The sequence below is a fragment of the Mus caroli genome, chromosome 2 (assembly GCF_900094665.2).
Source record: "Mus caroli chromosome 2, CAROLI_EIJ_v1.1, whole genome shotgun sequence".
NCBI lineage: Eukaryota > Metazoa > Chordata > Mammalia > Rodentia > Muridae > Mus > Mus caroli.
In genome coordinates, this window is record NC_034571.1 from 104,299,635 (window position 1) to 104,322,143 (window position 22,509).

A 22,509-nucleotide genomic window follows, 5' to 3' on the forward strand; every position below is an offset into this window, starting at 1 on the left:
ACACAGACTACCCAATACACAGTCCACAGAACTCTCAAACAAGTCAGCAAGCTGAAAGGCCCAAGTGAGGATGACTCAGTCCCACTTGGGAGGGAGAAGAAAGCAACTATCATGCAGGAGGGAGGGAGGGACCTGAGAGGGAAAGGAGACAGGGATGGGCAAGAGGAACATGATCTGGTCTTGGGTAGGGGAAAAGGACTGAAGCCCTGAGGGCCAACAGAAAGAATGGAAACAGGCAACGTCAGAAGGTCGGAAGTAGAGGGGACCCTCCAGAAAGTGCCAGAGACCTGGGAGGTGAGAGACTCTTAGGACTCAAAGAGACCCTAGAGGAAATGCCCTACAGTGGGGAGAGGGAACTTGTAGAGCCCACCTCCAGCAGAAAGACAGGGCATCAAGTGAGGGAATGGGATGCTATCCCATAGTCACAACTCTGACTGTGATAATTGTCCTGGTCTGATAGAACTGCAGGGATGGAAATGGAGAAGGCCCAAAGTGGGATCCAGCTCAAGGGGAGGCCCCAAGACCTGACACCTTTACTGAGGCTATGGAGTGCTCACAAAAAGGGACCTATCATGACTGCCCTCTGAAAGACCCAACAAGCAGCTGAAAGAGTCAGATGCAGTTATTTGCACTAAACCAATGGAGAGAAGCATCTGGCCCTGTGGTTGAATCAGAGAAAAACTGAAAGAAGCTGTAGGAGGATCAGCAGTCTCAATTAACCTGGACCCCCAAGTCCTATCAGACACTGGATCACCAACAAGGTAGCATACATCAGCTGATTTGAGGTCCCCAACACATATACAGCAGAGGGCTGCTAGGTCTGGGTTCAGTCAGAGAAGATTCACCTAACCCTCAAGAGACTGGAGGTCCCTGGGAGTTTAGAGGTCTGGTAGGTTGGGGTGGGTCACCCTTGTGGAGACATGGGGGTGGGGAGGAGTTATGGGATGTGGAACAGTTAGAGGATTAAGCAGGAGGGGAATAAAATCTGGAGTGTAAATATAATAATAATAATAATAATAATAATAATAATAATAATAATAATAATAAAAAGAAGGCATGCAGTTCTGGGTTCAATCCCTAGTTCCAAAAAATGTTCCATATTTTAATAAAGGAAGTGCTGACTATGTGCTACATGTGTCTAACCTCAACAACTAAGAAATCAGAGCAGCTTAAATCTGGAGTTCAAAACCAACTTCAATTACATAATAAGGTGGCAGTCAATCCAGGATAACTGAATCGTGTCTGGACATAGACAAAAATATATTTATTCAGCAATGTCACTATTTCTCTTATAACAAGAGACAACTTTGGTGAATGATAACAAAATCACAACAACAAAATGTTTGTGCTATTGCCTAAATAAAATATTTAAAAATATGTGAAGCAGTTCAATTATATATGCTTAGAACACAAGTAATAAAAGTGTTAGTTTGCATTGAATGTGTACTGATCATGAGTTTAATATTCAATTATCATTATCATAAGCCTTACCTTGAATGCCATCTTTATTTTTTCTACGTAACATTTCATCATAGTTCATAAGAATCTCTCGACTACTGCCATGTGCAAAACAAAAACAAAACATAAAATTACTATTTAAAAAAATTATCACCATGTTAAATTTTCCATAATGTTAAAAGGCATTATCATAATAATCAACAAAAAACCCCAATGTGTTATTTCCTTCCACTGTCATATAATCATATATTATAGCTGTCCGGAAATCATGAAATCCTTTTTTTTGTTCTAGTGCTGTGATAAAGTATCCTGTCAAAAAAAAAATTAGGGGAAAAAGTGTTTATTTTCACTCACAATGGTATAATATTTTTGCAGGAAGTTGGAGGCATTAGTTGCAGCATATCTGCCATCAAGAGCAGGAAGGAATGAATGCAAATTGATGTTCCTCACCTCATTTACTCTGTCCTTAAAGAATTCAAGACACCTGTCTAGGGAATGGTGCTGCTCAAAGCAGGCTGGGAATTCTCACATCTGTTAAAGCAAGACAATTCTTCACTTACCATCCTACAGGTCAATCTAATCTACAGGATCACTCACTGAAAATTTCTTTCCAAGTGACTCTAACCTGTGTCACTTGATAATCAAGGTTAAGTACAAGACCTAATTTTCACTGTTAGATGCTTTTGTATATCATACGACTTATAATTTTGAAAAGTGAGCTATTTAACAGCTTGAAATTGAAGCTTGCTGTCACATGATTTCTTTCCACTAGATGAATAGATTGTGCTGTGCACTATTACTGAATTCTAAATCACCAAAGGCTGAATGGTAAAACTTTCTAACATACCTTGGTTACCCACAGTCCTCATCTACCTAATCAAACTTCAAACCTATAAATCCTTGTTGGAATGATTGAGTGTCCTGTTTATCTCCAAATGCTAAGGAAGATAAAATCATATTGGAATTATGGATTCCAATAGCATGTGATGTGAACTAGTTCTCATAAATATAGTCGGAAGCTGGCAACTACTCAGGGAAAAATGACATTTTGTCTCCTAGTCCCTAGGAAAAAATGTTGCACAAAATGCAATAGGATCTAGTGTTAAGAGTTATAGAAGTAATAAATAAAATGTTTCCTGCAACATAAATTGGACATTGTGACAGCTTAGAATGATCCGAAGTCATAGATTCTACCAGAAGAGATGAACAAATTCTTCAAAATTAATGAAACTTGAAGGTCTAGAATTCATCTAGCTGTGGACTCCACATCAGGTTCTGAATAAGTAAGAGGATCAAGTTGCTAGCAATAAGCATGGCATAGGCTAAAAAGTTCAGTATCCAAAGGAAAGCACTACCACTGTGGGACTAATAGCTCAGTTAAAATACTGTAAATGTTCAATGTAAGTGTGAATCACGGTAAAGCACTAGGAATCTGATTTAACAAAGTTAATGTTGTTGTCAATTTCAACTATTGTTCTCTAGGAGAAGATCTAATATCAACACTGTAGCAACAGAATCAATAGAAGCAAAAGAGGGACTAGAATGCCTTCTTTTTCTCCATCTGTATTTTGAAAGAGAGCTCTGTTACTGGGAGTTAAGAAATCCAGAAACCATTATTTTCAAGTTTCAAATAATAATAAATGGAAAAAATGATCAGAGAAAGAAACACAATCTTCTATTAAACTGTACCTGAAGAATAAAACAACTAATTAGAATATCAAAATTCTGACTATATAATATCTAATATTAATATATACACATATATACAAAATTAATACAGATTATACTTGGATAAAGGGGAAATATTAGGATCCATAAAGTTAAAATTCTGGAAAGTCCCACACAGAGATTAGGTCAGCACCAGAATTGACCATTACAGATGAGGTACTTGGTTCAATCTTCAGCATTTCCAAACTAAATCAAGAGATTTAAAAAAAAATCATTTCCTTTTTCTACTTCTAATAATATATGTATTCCATATTGGATAGTCACTGCTATTCCAAAAGAATCTAGAGTCAACACTGAAATATTATGTGAGGGAAGATGAAGACATTGTGGTTAATTTGAACAAGTTAGTGTCTACTAGGTTCTAATGCAAACACTTACCCTTTACTTGTGCCTTCAATAGCATACCGTAATGCAGTCCACCCAAATACATCTCTAAAGAAAAAGTCAATGCCTTCATCCAAAAGTAGATTGACCATATCTTTTGAGTCCCATCTTATGGCATACAAGAGTGTGTTTCTGAATTAACACAGAAATAGCTCCATTATTAGGTACTTAAAACTGTTAATATTTGGGTATATACAAATTTACTATCTTGCTTATCTGTTTGGTTATCCTTTTTAATCACACATAAACACTATGCTAAGCAAGAGTTCACTTTTATATATTGTGTTCAAAGACAAAAGGAAAGAATGGGTAGGAAAACTTCTGTACTGCACATACTATACACAAGTATACACTCTATATGTTGTGTGCTGTATATACTATATGTGCTATAGATACTGTATCTAGGGGGTGTACTGTAAGTGCTGTGTATGCTATGTATACTGTTCATGCTGTATATACTGTATATACGGTATTCTTAGTGCGATTCTTGATAGAATTTAAGTGTTTAACACTCATTCTTCTTAAAGACTTAAATGAAGGTGTCTCCATTTTCACAAGATTTGTATTACATAATTATTAATCAATTAACAATCAGATCATTGAAAAATATTTTCAGTATTTAAGCAATAAAATATAATAAAATATTTTTGTCATAATAGCATTTATGTATATTCACTTAGTAGTGATAATAGCATGTACTCTACACAGTACTAAATGATAAATAAATGATATAACAAAACATTTACAGAATATTATTCATATTATTATATTTGGTAATACATAGCACTTAAAATCACATGCCTAGCAATGAATTATCCAGCCTTTTAAGCAATTTATTTGTGAATCTGCATCTACTCGCCTATGACATAGCTTCAATAAACTTCAACCTAATGAAGCTATTTTGTTTTCCTTTCCCAATACTAAGTAAATATAAAAACATCAATGCCAATCGGACATAAAGAGGGATGGGATTGAGCAGAATCCTATAATTACAATTCTTAGCCACCAAAAGAAAATCTGAGCTCATTATCCTTCAAATGAAAAATTGAATGGTTGTGTCATCCTACCTTTAGACTGATTGTCAACTCTTTCTCATGATTAAGAGAAAGAGCATTTTACAGGACAACTATATAAGAAAAAGTGAAAATACTACAAAATTATTTAGTCTTGTTGTGAACAAAAGGCTCAAACTTTAAAAGTTAGTAAAACCAAAATGCAAACCTATCAATCTATTTTATGACTGGTTGGCCATCTAAACAAAATATCAAAAAAGAAGCATTAATCATTATTAAGGGTTATGAAGCTTATTAGAAATGATTTGTGTTGCTCACTTCCACATTGCTTTTCGTACCTGATAAAACTAATGACTAATTGATGTATGATCATTTAATACCTATGTTAGTCTTTTTTCTATCAATTTGCTATTTCTTGGCTATATGATTATTATTATTTCGTATGCTGCTCATTTTGTAAAAATTCAAATGATATAATAAAATCAATCTACGGCAAACCAGTAGCCAACATCAAACTAAATGGAGAGAAACTCAAGGCAATCCCACTAAAATCAGGGACTAGATAAGGCTGCTCACTTTCTCCCTACCTATTCAATATAGTACTTGAAGTTCTAGACAGAGCAATTCAACAACTAAAGGACATCAAGAGGATACAAATTGGAAAGGGAGAAGTCAAAATATCACTATTTGCAGATGATGTGATAGTATATATAAGTGACCCCAAAAAATCCACCAGAGAACTCCTAAACCTGATAAAACAGCTTCAGTACAGTAGCTGGATATAAAATTAACTCAAATAAATCAATGGCCTTTCTCAACACAAATCATAAACGGACTGAGAAAGAAATTAGGTAAACAACACCCTTCACAATAGTCACAAATAATATAAAATACCTTGGTGTGACTCTAAATAAGGAAGTGAAAGATCTGTATGATAAGAACTTCAAGTGTCTGAAGAAAGAAATTGAGAATATCTCAGAAAATGGAAAGATCACCCATGCTCATGGATTGGCAGGATTAATATAGTAAAAATGGCTATCTTGGCAAAAGCAATCTACATCTGGAAAAATAAAACAACCTAGGATAGCAAAAAATCTTCTCAATGATAAAAGAACTTCTGGTGGAATCACCATGCCTGACCTAAAGCTGTACTACAGAGCCATTGTTGCATATGTATCAGAAGATGGCCTAGTCGGCCATCAGTGGAAAGAGAAGCCCATTGGTCTTGCAAACTTTATATGCCTCAGTACAGGTGAACACCAGGGACAAGAAGTGGGAGTGGTTGGGTAGGGGAGTGGGTGGGGAGGGCATGGGGGACTTTTGGGATAGCATTGGAAATGTAAATGAAGAAAATAACAAATAAATAAATGAATAAATAAATAAATAAATAAATAAATAAATAAATAAATAAATAAATAAAAGAGACATAAAAAACCCCTGCATGGTACTGTTACAGCGACAGACAGGTAGATCAATGGAATAGAACTGAAGATCCAGAAATGAACCTACACACCTATGGTCACTTGATCTTTGACAAGGGAGCTAAAACTATCCATTGGAAAAAAGATAGCATTTTCAACAAATGGTACTGGCACAACTGGTGGTTATTGTGCAGAAGAATGGGAATTGATCCATTCTTATCTCCTTGTACAAAGCTTAAGTCTAAGTGGATCAAAGACCTCCACTTAAGACTGGAGACACTGAAATTAATAGAGGAGAAAGTGGGGAAAAGCCTCTAAGATATGGGCACAGGGGAAAAAATTCCTAAACAGAACAACAATGGCTTGTGCTATAAGATCAAGAATTAACAAATGGGACCTCATAAAATTGCAAAGCTTCTGTAAGGCAAAAGACAACTGTCAATAAGACAAAAAGGCCACCAACAGATTGGGAAAGGATCTTTACCGATCCTAAATCTGATAGGGGACTAATATCCAATATATACAAAGAGCACAAGAAGCTGGACACCAGAAATTCAAATAATTCCATTAAATATGGGGTTCAGAGCGAAACAAAGAATTCTCAACTNAGGAATACTGAATGGCTGAGAAGCACCTNAAAAAATGTTCAACATCCTTAATCATCAGGGAAATGCAAATCAAAACAACCTGGAGATTCCACCTCACACCAGTCAGAATGGCTAAGATCAAAAATTCAGGTGGCAGCAGATGCTGGCAATGATGTGGAGAAAGAGGAACACTTCTCCATTGCTGGGAGGATTGCAAGCTTGTACAACCACTCTGGAAATCAGTCTGGAGGTTCCTCAGAAAATTGGACATAATACTACCAGAAGATCCAGCAATACATCTCCTGGGCATATACCCAGAAAAAGTTCCAACTAGTAATAAGAACACATGCTCCACTATGTTCATAGCAGCCTTATTTATAATAGCCAGAAACTGGAAGGAACCCAGATGTCCCTCAACAGAAGAATGGATACAGAAAATGTGGCACATTTACACAGTGGAGTACTACTCAGCTATTAAAAACTGGATTTATGAAATTCTTGGACAAATGGATGTATCTGGAGGATATTATCCTTAGTGAGGTAACCCAATCACAAAAGAAGTCATTAGATATGCACTCACTGATAAGAGGATATTAGCCCGGAAACACAGAACAGCCAAGTTACAATTTGCAAATCACAAGAAAATCAAGAAGAGCAAAGACCAATGGGTGGATACTTCATTCATTCCTCCTTAGAATTGGGAACAAAATACCCATGAAAGGAGTTACAAAGTTTGGAGCTAAGACAAAAGGATGGACTATCCAGAGACTACCCCACCCAGTGACCCATCCCATAATCAGCCACCAAACCCAGACACTATTGCATATGCCAGAAAGATTTTGCTGAAGGGACCCTGTTATAGCTGTCTCGCATGAGGCTATGCCAGTGCCTGGCAAATACAGAAGTGGATGCTCACAGTCATCTATAAGACAGAACACAGCGCTCCCAGTGGAGAAGCTAGAGAAAGCACCCAAGGAGCTGAAGGGTTCTGCAACCCTATAGGGGGAACAACATTATGAACTAACCAGTACCCCCAGAGCTCATATCTCTAGCTGCATATGTAGCAGAAGATGGCCTAGTCAGCCATCACTGGGATGAGAGGCCCCTTGGTATTGCAAACTTTATATGCCCCAGTACAGGGGAATGCCAGGGCCAAGAAGTGGGAGTGGGTGGGTGGGGGAGCAGGGCAGAAGGAGGGTATAGGGGACTTTCAGGGTAGCATTTGAAAGGCATATAAAAAATAGCTAATAAAAATTAAAAAAATAAAAATTCAAATGATAATACCTTCTCATGTCATCAAATACATGTATATTTGCCCCCATCTTTACTAAAAACTTTGCCATCTCTATTTTGTTTTCCTTGAGAGCCAGTAAAAGTGGTGTAAAGCCATCCTGCAAAACAAAACAAAACACCCTGAAATCCAAAATCATTGTAGTTTTGAACTGACTTTAGTCTTAAAACTGTCTCTGTGAAAAGAAACCTTTGCTAGAATGAGAAAGGGACACCTTCCCTCTCATTCCAAGGAACTTTCATTCTCTTTGAAATGTTCTTTATCTACTTAACCTGTGACAGTAAGACCCTTTGCCTTCAGAGCTATCTTGTGGGTCTAGGATTCCATTCTTTAAGAGCAATTCGTTAATCAGTTTTCTACATGAGGCTTTGCAGTGTGTTCAGTTCTTGGAAGAAACCAATGGTATTCATGGACCATGATAAGTCTGTAGCTCCTGTGTTTTTATTTCTCCAGTGGTGTTTTTCCCAATGGGTTTTTATAATCCAATATTCGTAACTTAGTAGAGAATTAATACAGAATGGAATCATCTCTCTAAAATGTTTCACAAAAATGTTAATTACACCAAAGAAAATATACACTCTTAACATTGACCCTGAAAGTTTCAAACACTTAATTTGCATTTCACTTACATTCTGTTTTCCCTTGCTGTTTGGTTTTCAGTGTTTACAAATGCTAGGACATGATGCCTGGCCTTTATGCATGTAGCAAGTCACACTGAGAACACCTAACAGCTTCAACTGTCAAGATTTGTCATTTGCAACTCTTTGACTTACAAAAATCCCTTGTAATTACCAGTATGAAACCTGTTGACCTTAATACTAATTATACATAGAACTTTTAAAAGTCCAGCATCTAATTATTATTTTCAAGATAATTTAAAAGTAGTGAATTATTGTTGGCTGAAAGCAAAGGGAATTATTCTATAAGCCAATGATTACTATTACTACTCCATTGTCTTTCCAAATGTGTGTGTGTGTGTCTGTGTGTGTGTGTTTAAAGAAAATTCTTTATTCTTTTACTAAAGAAGACAGTTGGGCTAAGATTATTGGAATCTCAGAATCAAACTGGCCCTTCTAGAGCCCCTTAGGATTTTGAGATCTAGAATCCACACTTTTATTGTTTGTCTAAGAACTGTTCCATAATTTAAAGGAAGTAATTTTATAAATAACTTTGCTCATGACTAATTAGATTTACAGAGTCAAAGTCTGCATACAAACCTCTACTTGTTATATAGATATCCAAATTCCTCCAGAGAGACAGACAATTCTAGAACTAAGAAGCAGCCTGTAATTTCAGTCTCATTTCTAAGCCACATGGGTAATTACCTTCACCATTTGATCATATCACAGAAAAGAGAAAGGAGTAGGTCACTAGAATATTTCTAGCATCCCTTGATGGGAATAGAACAAGCAGCTAGGATTGCATTGCATTTCACTATGCAAAAACATGAGTTCCATCCTCCCACCTCCATCTCAGCTTCCTAGATTTTTGAGCAGAGGTTATGTTCTGACCTAAGTGGCAGTTGTTTCTTTGACAAAAAATAAAAATATACCAGTAAATTCTTTGATATTTCCTGATTTTCCACACACTGAACACTTATGACCTATGTCATATCCTCAGAGTTTTCTTCAGGTGGAGCTGTGCAGGCATGTCTGTAACTCAACAATGGCTGTTTGCCGAACAGAAAGCACAGTATCAGTACACACAAACTCATCTTCAAGCAGCTCTGCTCTCTAGACTTGTGGTGTTCTTGGTTTTCCTATTTTTGTGAAGGAGGTCATGAAATTGGATAGGTAAAAAAAAAAAAGGTGGTTGAGGGTAGTCTGGGAGGAGTTGGTGTTGGAAAGAATGTGATCCAAATAAAATTTTAAAAATAAGCAGGAGTGGGTGGGTTGGGGAGCAGGGTAGGGGGAGGGTATAGGGTGCTTTGAGGATAGATTTAAAATGTAAATGAAGAAAATATCTTATAAAAGTAAATTTAAAAAGTATTAAAATAATAAGTTGAAAATAGTAATAATTCTTCTTGTATCCCTTTAATAGCCTAATTTTGAGATGGGCCTACATATTGATCAGGATCTGGTTCTATCATACTTGATTCAGTCTTAACACAGAGAAATATATCACTTGATATTATTTGTCAACAACAATAAGCTTTGTCACAAATTATTTTGTTTCATTTGAATTTTAATAGAGTTTCATTAATGTAGCAAGGGAAGTTTTGTTCTCTAATTGTGTTACCTCACATAATTTGGAAACTAATTTTTTGGAAAAAGAAAACATTAAGAAATTTTACCTTGATGCAAAACAGCAATGTTCCAGTATTCAATGCAGAAACATTCTATACTCTGATGGTTCTTTTAAAAATCCCAATTTGAAGTCATGTTAAACAAACAATTAAGCTATGACAGAATACTTTCATTCAAGAAAGCTTGAATTTTTAACATGCAATGTTAATCCCACCTCTCTTACTGTTAGCATACACACATATTTCAGATTATTTGGCAACTATAGTGGGGTGAACATTACCTTGTTCTTTTGTTCCATGTTTGCACTGTACTTAAGCAAGCATTTAGCCAGTGTCTGGTTATCTTCTGACACTGCGTAGTGAAGAGGAGTATTGCCATTTTTGTCCTTTCGGTTTGGATCAGCACCATGCTTCAATAATATGCACACACATTCATATGTCCAGTTTTGAACAGCCTAGGAACATACCAAAAAACAGATGGCTTGTTCAAAGAATTCAATCAATATAAATATCACATAGGATTCATGAAGTAGTGACATGTTCATGGGGTAAGTTCCTTTTACAATTACTTTAATTAAGCCTATGTTATGCTGGATTTGGAGATGTATATATACCTTCATCAGAGGTGTGATGAAGTTCATGTCAGCAGCGTCAACATCACAGTTATTTCTCAGTAGAATACTTACTACTTCCACCTGGCCACAGGCACAGGCAAAATGCAGAGCAGTCCTATAGAAAAAAAAAAGTGGGGGAGGTTTAATTAAATTCTAAAACACTATCTAAAAGTTAACAATTACTCATGTAATCATAATATATTAAAAGGCACAGAATTATTAAACATTGAATGTTAGGTGATTCTTCCACCTTCTGAACAAATATTTAATTCTCTTGTGAAAAAAATAGAACAATTTACTAGCTTAATATATTAGTATTAGTGTTACTATAATAGTACTTACTAGATTAGTTAAAAGACAGTATGTTTGATATAAATAAAGCCAAAATATAATAGCAGTTATCCCATAGAATACCATAATAAGGTGCCAATGAGAATTATGCAATTTTTTATATTTCTAACTGGGCTTAACAGCTCAATTTAAGACCATCATCATTCCTTTTACTTAGCAAACAAGAATTATCATCATTTACAAGATGATAATTTTTGACATTTTTAAGTACAATTAATTTCAAGGATTCTAAAATGTACTTATAGTTTTAAAATTTGATCAGAGGGGTAAAACAAGGTTTTAAGAGTAATACAATATGAATGCTGCATAGTAGGTAAATAAATTGATTGAGAGAACAGATAAATATACTTGGTAAGTTCATGATTTGTCAAGATAAATTTGTAGGTGTTGTTGAAAGATCTGGGCTAGCTAGCACGAGTGCAAGTCATGAGGAGATGCTAAGGATCCACGGGAGGAGCATAGAGTGGTCTTCCTATCCCTTTGGCTCCTTTACCCTGGTCTTCGGATATCACAGAGGCTGTCTCAGATCCTCCACACAGACCACTCCCAGTACATCATAGTCCCTGTTACCTTTCCTTAAAGTCTCTGTCATGCACACTGTGTTTCCCAAGACTTATCATTCTCTGTAGTCTCTCTGTATCACCGTCGCTTGCAGCCTGGTGGATCTTTCTGAGAGGCTTGTATCTCGGTTCATTTGGGACAGAAATAGTTTTCATATCACGTAAAAAGTCCAACAGGTTTTTTCTTGGGACATCGCAGAAACCCATTGGTGTCTTTTCTTTAACTCCATGAACCAAGATCTTCTTCATAATTGAGGCTACTGGTCTCACTTGTCCCTCCCCTTCTTACCCTTTCAGATTTTGCCAGGTCTTATTCTTAGACTCACTAGTACCCAAACTTAGTATCAGTTTAAATCAAGATATGTACATAAGGTCCCCCACAAAGGTTGTAGGGTGGGGGAAATAGCTTCTGACTACCACAGATACAGTTGATAGAATCCAGGTTGCCAAGCGACGCTGGTAAACATTAGTGTGCGCATGCACAACAGCAAGGTTTGATTAAGGCTAACACCCATGAGATTTAAGTGCGTTACTTGTGCACGAACAAGCCACTTCTGTCCAACTCACTGCAGGAAAGTAAATCCGTATGCCATAAAATATCCTGGAATATCTATGGAGCCTGATGAAAATCTGCGTTATTTTCTTTTTAAATTTTTATTTATTCACTTTACAACAGGATATCAGCCCTTCCTCTCCTTCTAGTACCACCTCACACAAGCCCTCCATCTATTCCCCTTTACCAGCCAAGAAGCACCTAAAGAAATGTTCAATGTTTTGAGTTATATCTTAAAGCACATTCGTCACCCTCATTGTAGAAATGGTCCTCCTCAGCCTCTACCTCCGACTGACTTCATGCTTGTCCTTCCTCCTTCCCTCCTCCTCCCCTCCGTCTCCTTCCCTTCCTCCTCTACTCATACAAGGTCAAGCTCCTTGTCTTCCTCTCCCATCTTCTCTACCCCCTCTCAAACGCCATTCTCCTTCCCCTGAAGGTGTTATTTTTTTAAGCAGCACCCCTTGTGTCGGCTCCTATGTAAGTCCATCTCTTCAAATTCGTTTCTGGAAAGTACTTCCTAGCATCAAGCTTTTTATTCTACCTCTTTGACTCTGCAACCGCTCCCACAAGAGACTAGACTACATCTTTCTCCTATTCCTGTTGACCCTCTCCCACACCATATAGTCTCACCATACACACTCATTCATCACAAATATAAATAGAAAAGCAAGTCAGATGTGGTGGTGAACATTTTAATCCCAGTGACTAGGAAGCTGGTGCAGGAGAATTTTTAGTTTGAAGCCATCTTTGATTAAATTTAGCCCTATTACATGAAATGTCTGGAAGGCAATGATGAATTTTTTCAGGTGTGGAAATGATGGATAATATGTTACTTATGTTTCTACTAGTACTTTTCAAATGCTCTAAATGTGCATTTCATAATATCCAATAAATATGTAATCAATAAATAATGCATACGTAATATAGAAATAAACAACCAATAAATATGTAATATTATGTAGCTAATAACCAATACATATGTAATCATACCATTATCAACTTGAAATAAATTATTAGAGTTTATCAAGTTGTGGGAATAGGAATAATATATCATGTTACAGTAAAGGTGATCATTTAACATTTGTGTTTATAATACAGTATTCAGGTTGTGTATGCTTATGAGGAACTTAGCAGATACTTTTCCTATTCAGGAGTTGAACACTCAGTCTTCTCATTGCCACCTTCATGTCTTTGTTCCTCAGCGTGTAAATGGCAGGGTTCAGGATGGGTATAATCATGTAGTCCAGAATGGCCAGGAACTTATCGACTGGCACAGTAGGAAATGGCCATATGTACACAAAGATGCATGGTCCAAAGAACAAAACTACCACACAAATGTGAGCAGAAAGTGTAGAGAAGGCCTTGGACAAACTGCCTAAGGACTGTTTCCGTACAGTAAACAGTATGAAGATGTAAGAGATAATCAATAAGAAGAAGGTACTGAGAGAAATAAATCCACTGTCAGCAGTAACCAAGAACTCCATTCTGTAGGTGTTTATACATGCCATTTTGATGAACCGAGGAAGATCACAGTAAAAGCTATCTATCTCATTAGAAGCACAAAAAGGCAAATGGACAACAAAAGCTAATTGAGCCACTGAATGAATGAGACCAATAATCCAGGCACCAATCAAAAGCAAAAGACACATCTGTGGGTTCATGATGGTCAGGTAGTAGAGGGGTTTGCATATTGCCACATATCTGTCCCAGGCCATGGCTACCAGCAACACCATCTCACATCCCCCCAGGAGATGGAGGACAAACATCTGGAAGATGCAGCTCTGGATTGAAATGATACTGTGACCTGAGTACAGGTCAGAAATCAACTTAGGAACTGTTGAGGTAGAAAACCAAAAGTCAATGAATGAAAGATTAGCTAAAAGGAAGTACATGGATGAATGTAAATGAGGGTCAAAGATCACTATAAACACAACTGAGAAATTTCCTAGAAATGTTGCTGCATATGATATTATAGCAAAAGCAAAGAGGAAATATTGTGTTGGTCTGTAGGTTGATAGTCCCAGGAATATAAATTCAGATACTTCTGAGTAATTTGCTTCATTCATTTGATCTGTCTTCAGTTATTCAGATCTTTCTACAATACCCAAAACAAAATAAGTAACGAGTTACCAGAAGTAGTAAAATAATAACCTAACCGTGGGATATTTTATTTGTGAATTCATTTCAATAAATGATTTTATATTAAAAAGTAAAATGTAATATAAATAAGTGTTGAAAGAAACACACAACAAATTGTTTCCAAAATATGGACTAACTAATAAATAGATTTCTGTTATCTTCCATATTTTGAAGAATATGCCTCTATTCTAATACAATCCATTAAAAGTATATTATATTCCAAAAATAATGTTATGCTCTTTAGTAAGACAGTGATCCAGTTTCTGGCAGAATTATGGGCCCATTGAATACCAGAAGAGTAAACAACTTTAAACACAGACAAAGCCCTAATGACTAAGAAAAAGAAGACACATAGAGAAGGGTTGTTTATATCAGTGACTTCTGCCTACAGTCTGTCAAACAGTAGCAGTTACCACAGAAGAGGAAATAGAGTACAAAAGTTTGAAATGTCCTCTGCAGAGACCTTGAGACAATGGAAGTACATTGAGAGCAAAGAAAGTACTTGATTAAGATCATTGCTATTTTGTCCTAAGAATAGCCTCAGAGTCACCATGTAAGAGGTGAATCTACTGCTGTACAGTCTGGAAAACTTAAACAGAGGGCAAGGATTATTGATTTTCATTTGTGTCATCAAATTCTTCATAATATGATAAAGTTCTGTAAATAGAACAAAAGGAAACAATAAAATTTCATGAATGACAAACAAAATGTAACTTGATTTAACTTCTTTCACGGACACCATTAAAAGAATAAAAAAAAAAATCTAACTACAGGGAAATGAAAACTAATGCTTTAGAAAAAACTGTATAATGTATTTTGAACAAAATTTTTATGAGGCAAAAATACATTAGAATCTTATATTTAAGATTTATATTTCTAAGAAAAATATGATGGTTATTCTTAGCTGATAGTCATATTTTGTATATCAGTTAAATTTTAAAATTTAAATTAAACAAATCTAAGCAAGTAATGAAGGTATTATCACAGATGTAAATAACAGTGTATGTGTTCCATGGAAGGAGTTATAATTAGTCCGAAAAATTTTACTCATTCAATGTGAGGTACCAAAATCATGTATATCTAGAAGTACAAGGTTGTGCATTCTTTGTTTATAAAGAAAGGTTATAGAAAGCATCAAGGTCAAAAGTCAGGGCTGAGGAGATTGCTCAGTTGGTAAAGTGCTTTCTGTGCAGGCTGGTGTCCTGAATTTCATCCCAGGAATCTATGTAAAATTCTGAGCATAGTGATTGAATTTGTGATTTGACTAGGCAGATAGGCAGATCACTGGCTAGCCACTCTTAAAAAATTTGTGAACCTCAGGCAACTGAGAGAGAGCCTGTCTCTCTCACACATACTCAAAGTAAACAAAGGTAGCTGGCATTTGAGGATCAACAGCTATCATTAATATCTGACCTTCACACATTCATGCATGTGCACAGGCATCCACACATGTGTACTGGCACATGAGCAAACATACCCATTATATGCAAAAACACTAATAAAAAAACATGCTATTAGATTTTGTTTTGCTCTAAATGGCTGGGGAACTAACTTTGCCTTTCTATTATATGTCAAAATATTCCTTGTTACTAATTGATTATGCCTTATGAAACAATCTTAATTTATACTATTTTGGCTTGTAGAAGGAGTAAAATTCACACTGGAAGGAGTAGGCTTAATTTTAAGAAGAAGGAGAGTTTATACATATAATTCACAAAATATGCACTAATGCTCAATAAGTTTATTAACAATAATGTTAATTAAACCTCTATGTCATTAGTAGTTTGCGGGCTTTTAGATTAACAATCAAGATAATCAAGAAAGATAAAAAAACCAAATAATTGTAAAAAGAGATAGAGAAAGGGTAAGGAAATGTAGATGAGAGAAAGAAAATTTAGTCATCAAGATTTTTTTTTCACTCTTGGATTATAAATTGAAAGCATTTAATAAAATGAGATGCCAAGTTGACTTCTAGAAAGCTATCACTAATGCAAGTGTCTTATTCATAAATAACATTTATTCTGCAATATATATTGTATATTATTAATTTTGAATAGTTCAAATCAATTCATTAGCAACCTAAATGTTTATTTATGCAACAGAATAGTTTGAAGCATTTAGATTAAGTCATTTTACATATATAAATCTGGAAATATTTACAATTTGAAGGTTGGAGATTTAAAATAAAAATAGTGATAAGAAAAATTGGAATGAAAAATAATGTTCAGGAATACACATCAGTAACACCATTGGAGAATCTGAAAATGTAGGCTTTCACGTGGCTACAGCATTATATTAATGTGTTATTTAGATGACTTAAAAATAAACCTCGTATGCTGTGAGTATAAAAGTGGATTATTGGGGCTGGTGAGATGGCTCAGTGGGTAAGAGTACCCGACTGCTCTTCCAAAGGTCCAGAGTTCAAATCCCAGCAACCACATGGTGGCTCACAACCATCCACAACGAGATCTGGTGCCCTCTTATGGAGTGTCTGAAGACAGCTAAATAAATCTTAAAAAAAAAAAAAAAAGTGGATTATTTTACAAAATAATAGGATCAAGATTAACTTCCCTAAAAATTCACATGCTAACGTCAGAATCTTTCAAACAAACTTTAACAGATACAATAAAGACTACCAATATGAAAACAGTGGTTTTCTCATAAAATATCAGAATTCACATAAAGAACATTCTCAGAAGGAAATTTATCACTAATATTAAACTCAAAATTATTGTTAGATTTTTCTAAAATATAAACATCATTTAGTTAGCTGATACTAATAACAAAGTAGATGAAAATCAAAGAGTAGAGGTGAGACATGGACATAGAACAGAAAGAAAAGGGAGAAAAATGGAACAGAACGAGAAGAAACACTATAAACTCTAAAGGGGAAGCAGGTGAGAAGCACACCAGCAGAATATTTCCTGATGCTTTTCTGTCCACTCATTGCTTAAAATCTCAAGTAAATTCTGATTGTAGAAAAATTTAATAAAGCAGTAAAGTATGATCCTTCTTCTGCCTATCTCCCCAGCTTCTGTTCTGTCCTTCATAAAACTCTTTGTTCATCCATGACTGTAGCTATGTTTCATTATTTTATTGAAAAGAAAGAATGTCTTAATGTTTTTATTTAATTTTTTACTTCTTACAGCAAAAATTCTCTCCTATGACTTAATGAATGAATCGACATTCATTAAGAATTCCTTTCTACTTAATTCTGAATTTGATAGCTTTTCTCTATGCCCTAAGACCAGACCTGCAAACACATTATATTGCATTTCCTTTATATTATTTACCATGACTATTCTCTCAAAATTTTACCAATTTCATGACCTTCTGAAAATCAGAGTGTATGTTATTTATAAATCCTGGTTCATGGTAAGTACAGTGTGTTTGAGAGAGGTGAGGTTACAACAACTATAAACATAAGCAAGTATAAAAATACATAGATAATTGATGATACTATTTTATTGATAATGAAGATATGTTCTCCGTTTAAAGCTACTGAAAACTGATACCAGAAGAATTATTAATTGTTCCTCTAGAAATTCTCATCCACTATGGCTAATCTGAAAAAAGTCCCTTTATGACAAGTTCCTAAGTCCTTAGCTAGTCTTTATGAAAATATAATCTAGACCAGAAATCTCCAAGAAAAGCAAGACAGAAACTAGACAAAGAAAGCAGTGAAGATTTTGAGTTCTCTATGGAAATGAAAGATCAGTATATGCTTTTAAATAAAAAATAACAACACAGAATAAATTGTTATGTTGTGGTGACTGGAGACAGATAATTTTTGATGTAAGAAGTGACAAACTAAATACAAACATTAAGAAATACTTTTCTTTTTAATGAAATAAGGAAACATAGCTACAGTCATGGAAGAACAAGGGGTTTGTAAGAGATGGAACAGAAACTGGGGAGATAAAAGTATACATCACTTACACAAGAAAAATAACTACTAATTTTAGTAGGCTATTGACTTTAATTGTAGCAGCCCACTTACCTGACTAATAAGAATAAAGGCAACAGAAATCCCTATTTCCAGTTCTGTTGCATCTCTGAAAGACTGTTTCTGTCTTTGGTACTGTGTGGAGTTTTTAGCCACTTGCAGGCTGGTGATCTGAATTTCTAGCACTTTTATCATGGAAATTGGACTCAAAGGATAAAATGTTGACAATTTGGTTGAAAAACCAAATGAAAAACAAAACAAAACAAAATTCACCTAGTAGAGCATAACAGCAAAGTATCTAAGCACTTCAATTACAGCTATTTCAATGTTTACTTAAATGCTAAATGCCATTGATAAAATTGGGATGCATATTAAAATGACTAACTAAGCATTTTGTAAAAAATTTAAGCTTATTCACGCAATTGGCTTTTCATGCAACTCTACAGTTCACCCAGTACCTTTAGTTAGAGACTACCTTGAACAATCTTGGCACTGATGTCAAAAGTGAATGCCACTACAGAGCTCAGTTCTTGGAATTCATTGTGTTCTTTGTGTGTGTGTGTGTGTGTGTGTGTGTGTGTGTGTGTGTGTGTGTGTGTGTACTGATGTAATTTGCTTCTATTCTAGCTCTATAATAAGCTTTGAAGTTGGAAATACAATTACCCTCTGTCTGTTCATTGTTTGGTTTTATTAAATGTTCTTTTTATTGTTTCTGTAGTTTGTGTGTGTGTGTGTGTGTGTGTGTGTGTGTGTGTGTGTGTGTGTGTGTGTACTGATGTAATTTGCTTCTATTCTAGCTCTATAATAAGCTTTGAAGTTGGAAATACAATTACCCTCTGTCTGTTCATTGTTTGGTTTTATTAAATGTTCAGATAAATCATGACCATAGAGGTCATGAAATTAGTGAAGGACCATGGTGGGGCATTTATTTGGAACAGAGTGATAGAAAAGTTTAAGAGGAATAGGAAAATTGTTAGGAATAAATAAGGAGAAGGAGTGTGAGCACAGTGTAAAGGAGGTACTACATGGAAAGAGAAATAAAGTTAGAGCCCTTTAGGGAACGTTGTATGGAACCCTACTTGCTTTGGTAGAAGCTTATTTAAACCACTAGTCAAAGAATACAAATGGAGGGGCCCATAGCTCCAGCTGCATATGTAGCAGAGGATGGCTTTATCTGGCATCAATGGGAGGGGAACCCCTTGGTCCTGTGGAGGCTCGATGCCCCAGTGTAGAGGAATGTTAGGATGGTGAGGTGGGTGGAGGTCAGGGGGAAGGGATATGGGATAGAGGTTTTGAGGAGGGGAAACAAGGAAGGGGGCTAACATTTGAAATAAATAAATAAATAAATAAATAAATAAATAGCAATAAATAAATAAATAAATAACCAATAGAAAGGGAAGAAAGAGAGGGAGGAGAGAGGAAGAAATGAGGCTGTTAAAGATCAGTTACCTTAAGTTGAGGAACCAAAGACTCTACTAGACACTACAGGCTAGCTAATAAAAACCATCAGTTCCAGGAATGAATTTTGGAGCTTTTAGCTATTGATATCATGTAGACACCCAAATACTACAAGCTGCTGCCAAAGTTATTATTTGCTCTCCAGAAGCTGATTGTTGAAAATACTACCTTGTTGAACCAAGTCATGGGCAAAACTAGCTGGTATAGACCTGGAAGACTCTATCCTTATTGGAAACCATTTATACTGCTAGAAGGTGATATGCATGCCACTAGAGAGAAAAATCACATTCAATTCTATCTTATAACTAACCCTGCATGTAACAGTGACGACTAGCTTGACAAGAAGTGTCCATTGCGCAATAGTGGTGTGAAGAATATGAGAGTAATCAACCACTTGGATTAATGTCTTGTTCTGCAAAATGAACTCATATCTATCACTCTTGTTGATACAAGAACTTATATCCAGAAAAGTTATATCCCTAGGTAGAACCTACTATTATTAGTCTGTTAAATAGACACCATAAAAATCTCTCAAATATTTACTGTCATAGTCATAGATGCATAGATCCCTTAGCCCCTCATAATAGAATCTTTATTTTCAGTAGATCAATGAAAGATATGGTACAGAAATGAAAGACTTATGAATGGAACAGCAATTTCCTGTGCTGTAAGATCGAGAATCAACAAATGGGACCTCATAAAATTGCAAAGCTTCTGCAAGGCAAAAGACACCGTCAATAGGACAAAAAGGCCACCAAAGATTGGGAAAGGATCTTTACCTATCCTAAATCAGATAGGGGACTAATATCCAATATATATAAAGAACTCAAGAAGGTGACTGTAGAAAATCAAATAACCCCATTAAAAATGGGGCTCAGAGCTAAACAAAGAATTCTCACCTGAGGAATACCAAATGGCTGAGAAGCACCTGAAAAAATGTTCAACATCCTTAATCATCAGGGAAATGCAAATCAAAACAACCCTGAGATACCACCTCACACCAGTCAGAATGGTTAAGATAAAAAACTCAAGTGACAGCAGATGCTGGCAAGGATGTGGAGAAAGAGTAACACTCCTCATTGTTGGTGGGATTGCAAGCTTGTACAACCACTCTGGAAATCAGTCTGGCAGTTCTTCAGAAAATTGGATATAGTACTACCGGAGGATTCCTCAATACCTCTCCTGGGCATATATCCAGAAGATGTTCCAACCGGGAAGAAGGACACATGCTCCACTATGTTCATAGCAGCCTTATTTATAAAAGCCAGAAGCTGGAAAGAACCCAGATGCCCCTCAACAGAGAAATGGATACAGAAAATGTGGTACATTTACACAATGGAGTACTACTCAGCTATTTAAAAGAATGAATTTATGAAATTCCTAGGCAAATGGATAGTCCTGGAGGGCATCATCCTGAGTGAGGTAACCCAATCACAAAAGAACTCACACAATATGTACTCACTGATAAGTGGATATTAGCTCAGAAACTTAGAATACCCAAGATATAAGATGCAATATGCTAAACACATGAAACTGAAGAAGAACAAAGACCAAAGTGTGGACACTTTGTCCCTTCTTAGAATTGGGAACAAAACACACATGGAAGGAGTTACAGAGACACAGTTTGGAGCTGAGTCGAAAGGATGGACCATCTAGAGACTGCCATATCTGGGGATCCATCTTATAATCAGTCTCTAAACGCTGACACCATTGCATACACTAACAAGATTTTGCTGAAAGAACCCAGATAGAGCTCTCTCTTGTGAGATAGCATACACAGAAGTGGAGGATCTAGAGAAAGTAACCAAAGAGCTAAAGGGATCTGCAGCCCTATAGGTGGAACAACAATATGAACTACCCAGTAACCCCCAGAGCTCATGTCTCTAGCTGCATATGTAGCAGAAGATGGCTAAGTGGGTCATCAGTGGAAAGAGAGGCCCATTGGTCGTGCAAACTTTATCTGCCTCAAGTACAGGGTAACGCCAGGACCAAGAAGTGGGAGTGGGTGGGTGGGGGAGTTGATATCTCTGCCTTTACATGTTATTGGCCTTTTCTCTTTACCACTCTTAAAATTCTTTCTTTGTTCAGTGTATTTAATGTTTTGATTATTATGTGATGGGAGTACTTTCTTTTCTGGTCCAATCTATTTGGTGTTCTGAAGGCTTCTTTTATATTTATGACCATATTTTTCTTTAGGTCAGGGAATATAATGTATATTCTTTGCTACTTTGTTAAAGTATTCTGTAGATATCTATTAAGTGTCATTAATGTATTATTTCAATTAATTTTGAAGTTTCTCTAGGTGTTTTATTATTGTCGTTTTCTGGGTTTTTTGTTTGTTTGTTTGTTTGATTGATTGATTGATTGGTTTGTTGGTTTTTTTACAGGTGACCTTTGGAGTATAAATTTTTTCTACAATTAATTGATTAATTAATCTATTTTTCTGTTTCTTTAAACTCACTAGTATATATTTTATAAAATTTGAACCATAGAATTTTGGTGTATATTTATTTAGGATAGTAATGATCTCTGGATTAAATGTTCCCTTTATTAGAATGAAATTTCTTTCTTTAACTCTGATTAGGTTACTTTTTTTTAATTAGGTAATTTCCTCAATTACATTTCCAATGCTATCCAAAAAGTCCCCAATAACTCCCCACCCCAGTCCCCCACCCACCAACCCCCACCCCTTGGCCCTGGCATTCCCCTGTACTGGGGCATATAAAGTTGGCAAGTCCAATGGGCCTCTCTTTCCAGTGAT

At 35.8% G+C, this 22,509-nt stretch overlaps 2 protein-coding genes across 3 annotated transcripts in view; both read right to left on the minus strand.

The window, feature by feature from the left end:
- Positions 1–12,089, minus strand: part of LOC110289465 (POTE ankyrin domain family member A-like) — a 42,947-nt gene extending 30,858 nt beyond the window's left edge. For both annotated transcript variants that reach the window (XM_021155677.1, XM_021155678.1), the window contains exons 1-6: positions 11,663–12,089; positions 10,742–10,856; positions 10,409–10,582; positions 7,876–7,982; positions 3,565–3,702; positions 1,492–1,556 (exon numbers count right to left, since the gene is read on the minus strand). In XM_021155677.1, coding sequence (XP_021011336.1) covers positions 1,492–1,556; positions 3,565–3,702; positions 7,876–7,982; positions 10,409–10,582; positions 10,742–10,856; positions 11,663–11,901 — 838 coding nt within the window. In that variant the 5' untranslated portion in view covers positions 11,902–12,089. The remainder of the gene's footprint in view (positions 1–1,491; positions 1,557–3,564; positions 3,703–7,875; positions 7,983–10,408; positions 10,583–10,741; positions 10,857–11,662) is intronic.
- Positions 12,090–13,306: 1,217 nt separating this feature from the next.
- Positions 13,307–14,311, minus strand: LOC110289892 (olfactory receptor 4F6-like). The gene has a single exon (XM_021156292.1). It carries the CDS (start codon positions 14,269–14,271, stop codon positions 13,333–13,335), a length of 939 nt encoding a protein of 312 aa, XP_021011951.1. The 5' UTR covers positions 14,272–14,311; the 3' UTR covers positions 13,307–13,332.
- Between the last annotated feature and the right edge of the window lie 8,198 nt (positions 14,312–22,509).

Bases quoted from the DNA above. Each gene is read 5' to 3' on its own strand.
- LOC110289892 (XM_021156292.1), bottom strand. From the start codon at position 14,271: ATGAATGAAGCAAATTACTCAGAAGTATCTGAATTTATATTCCTGGGA.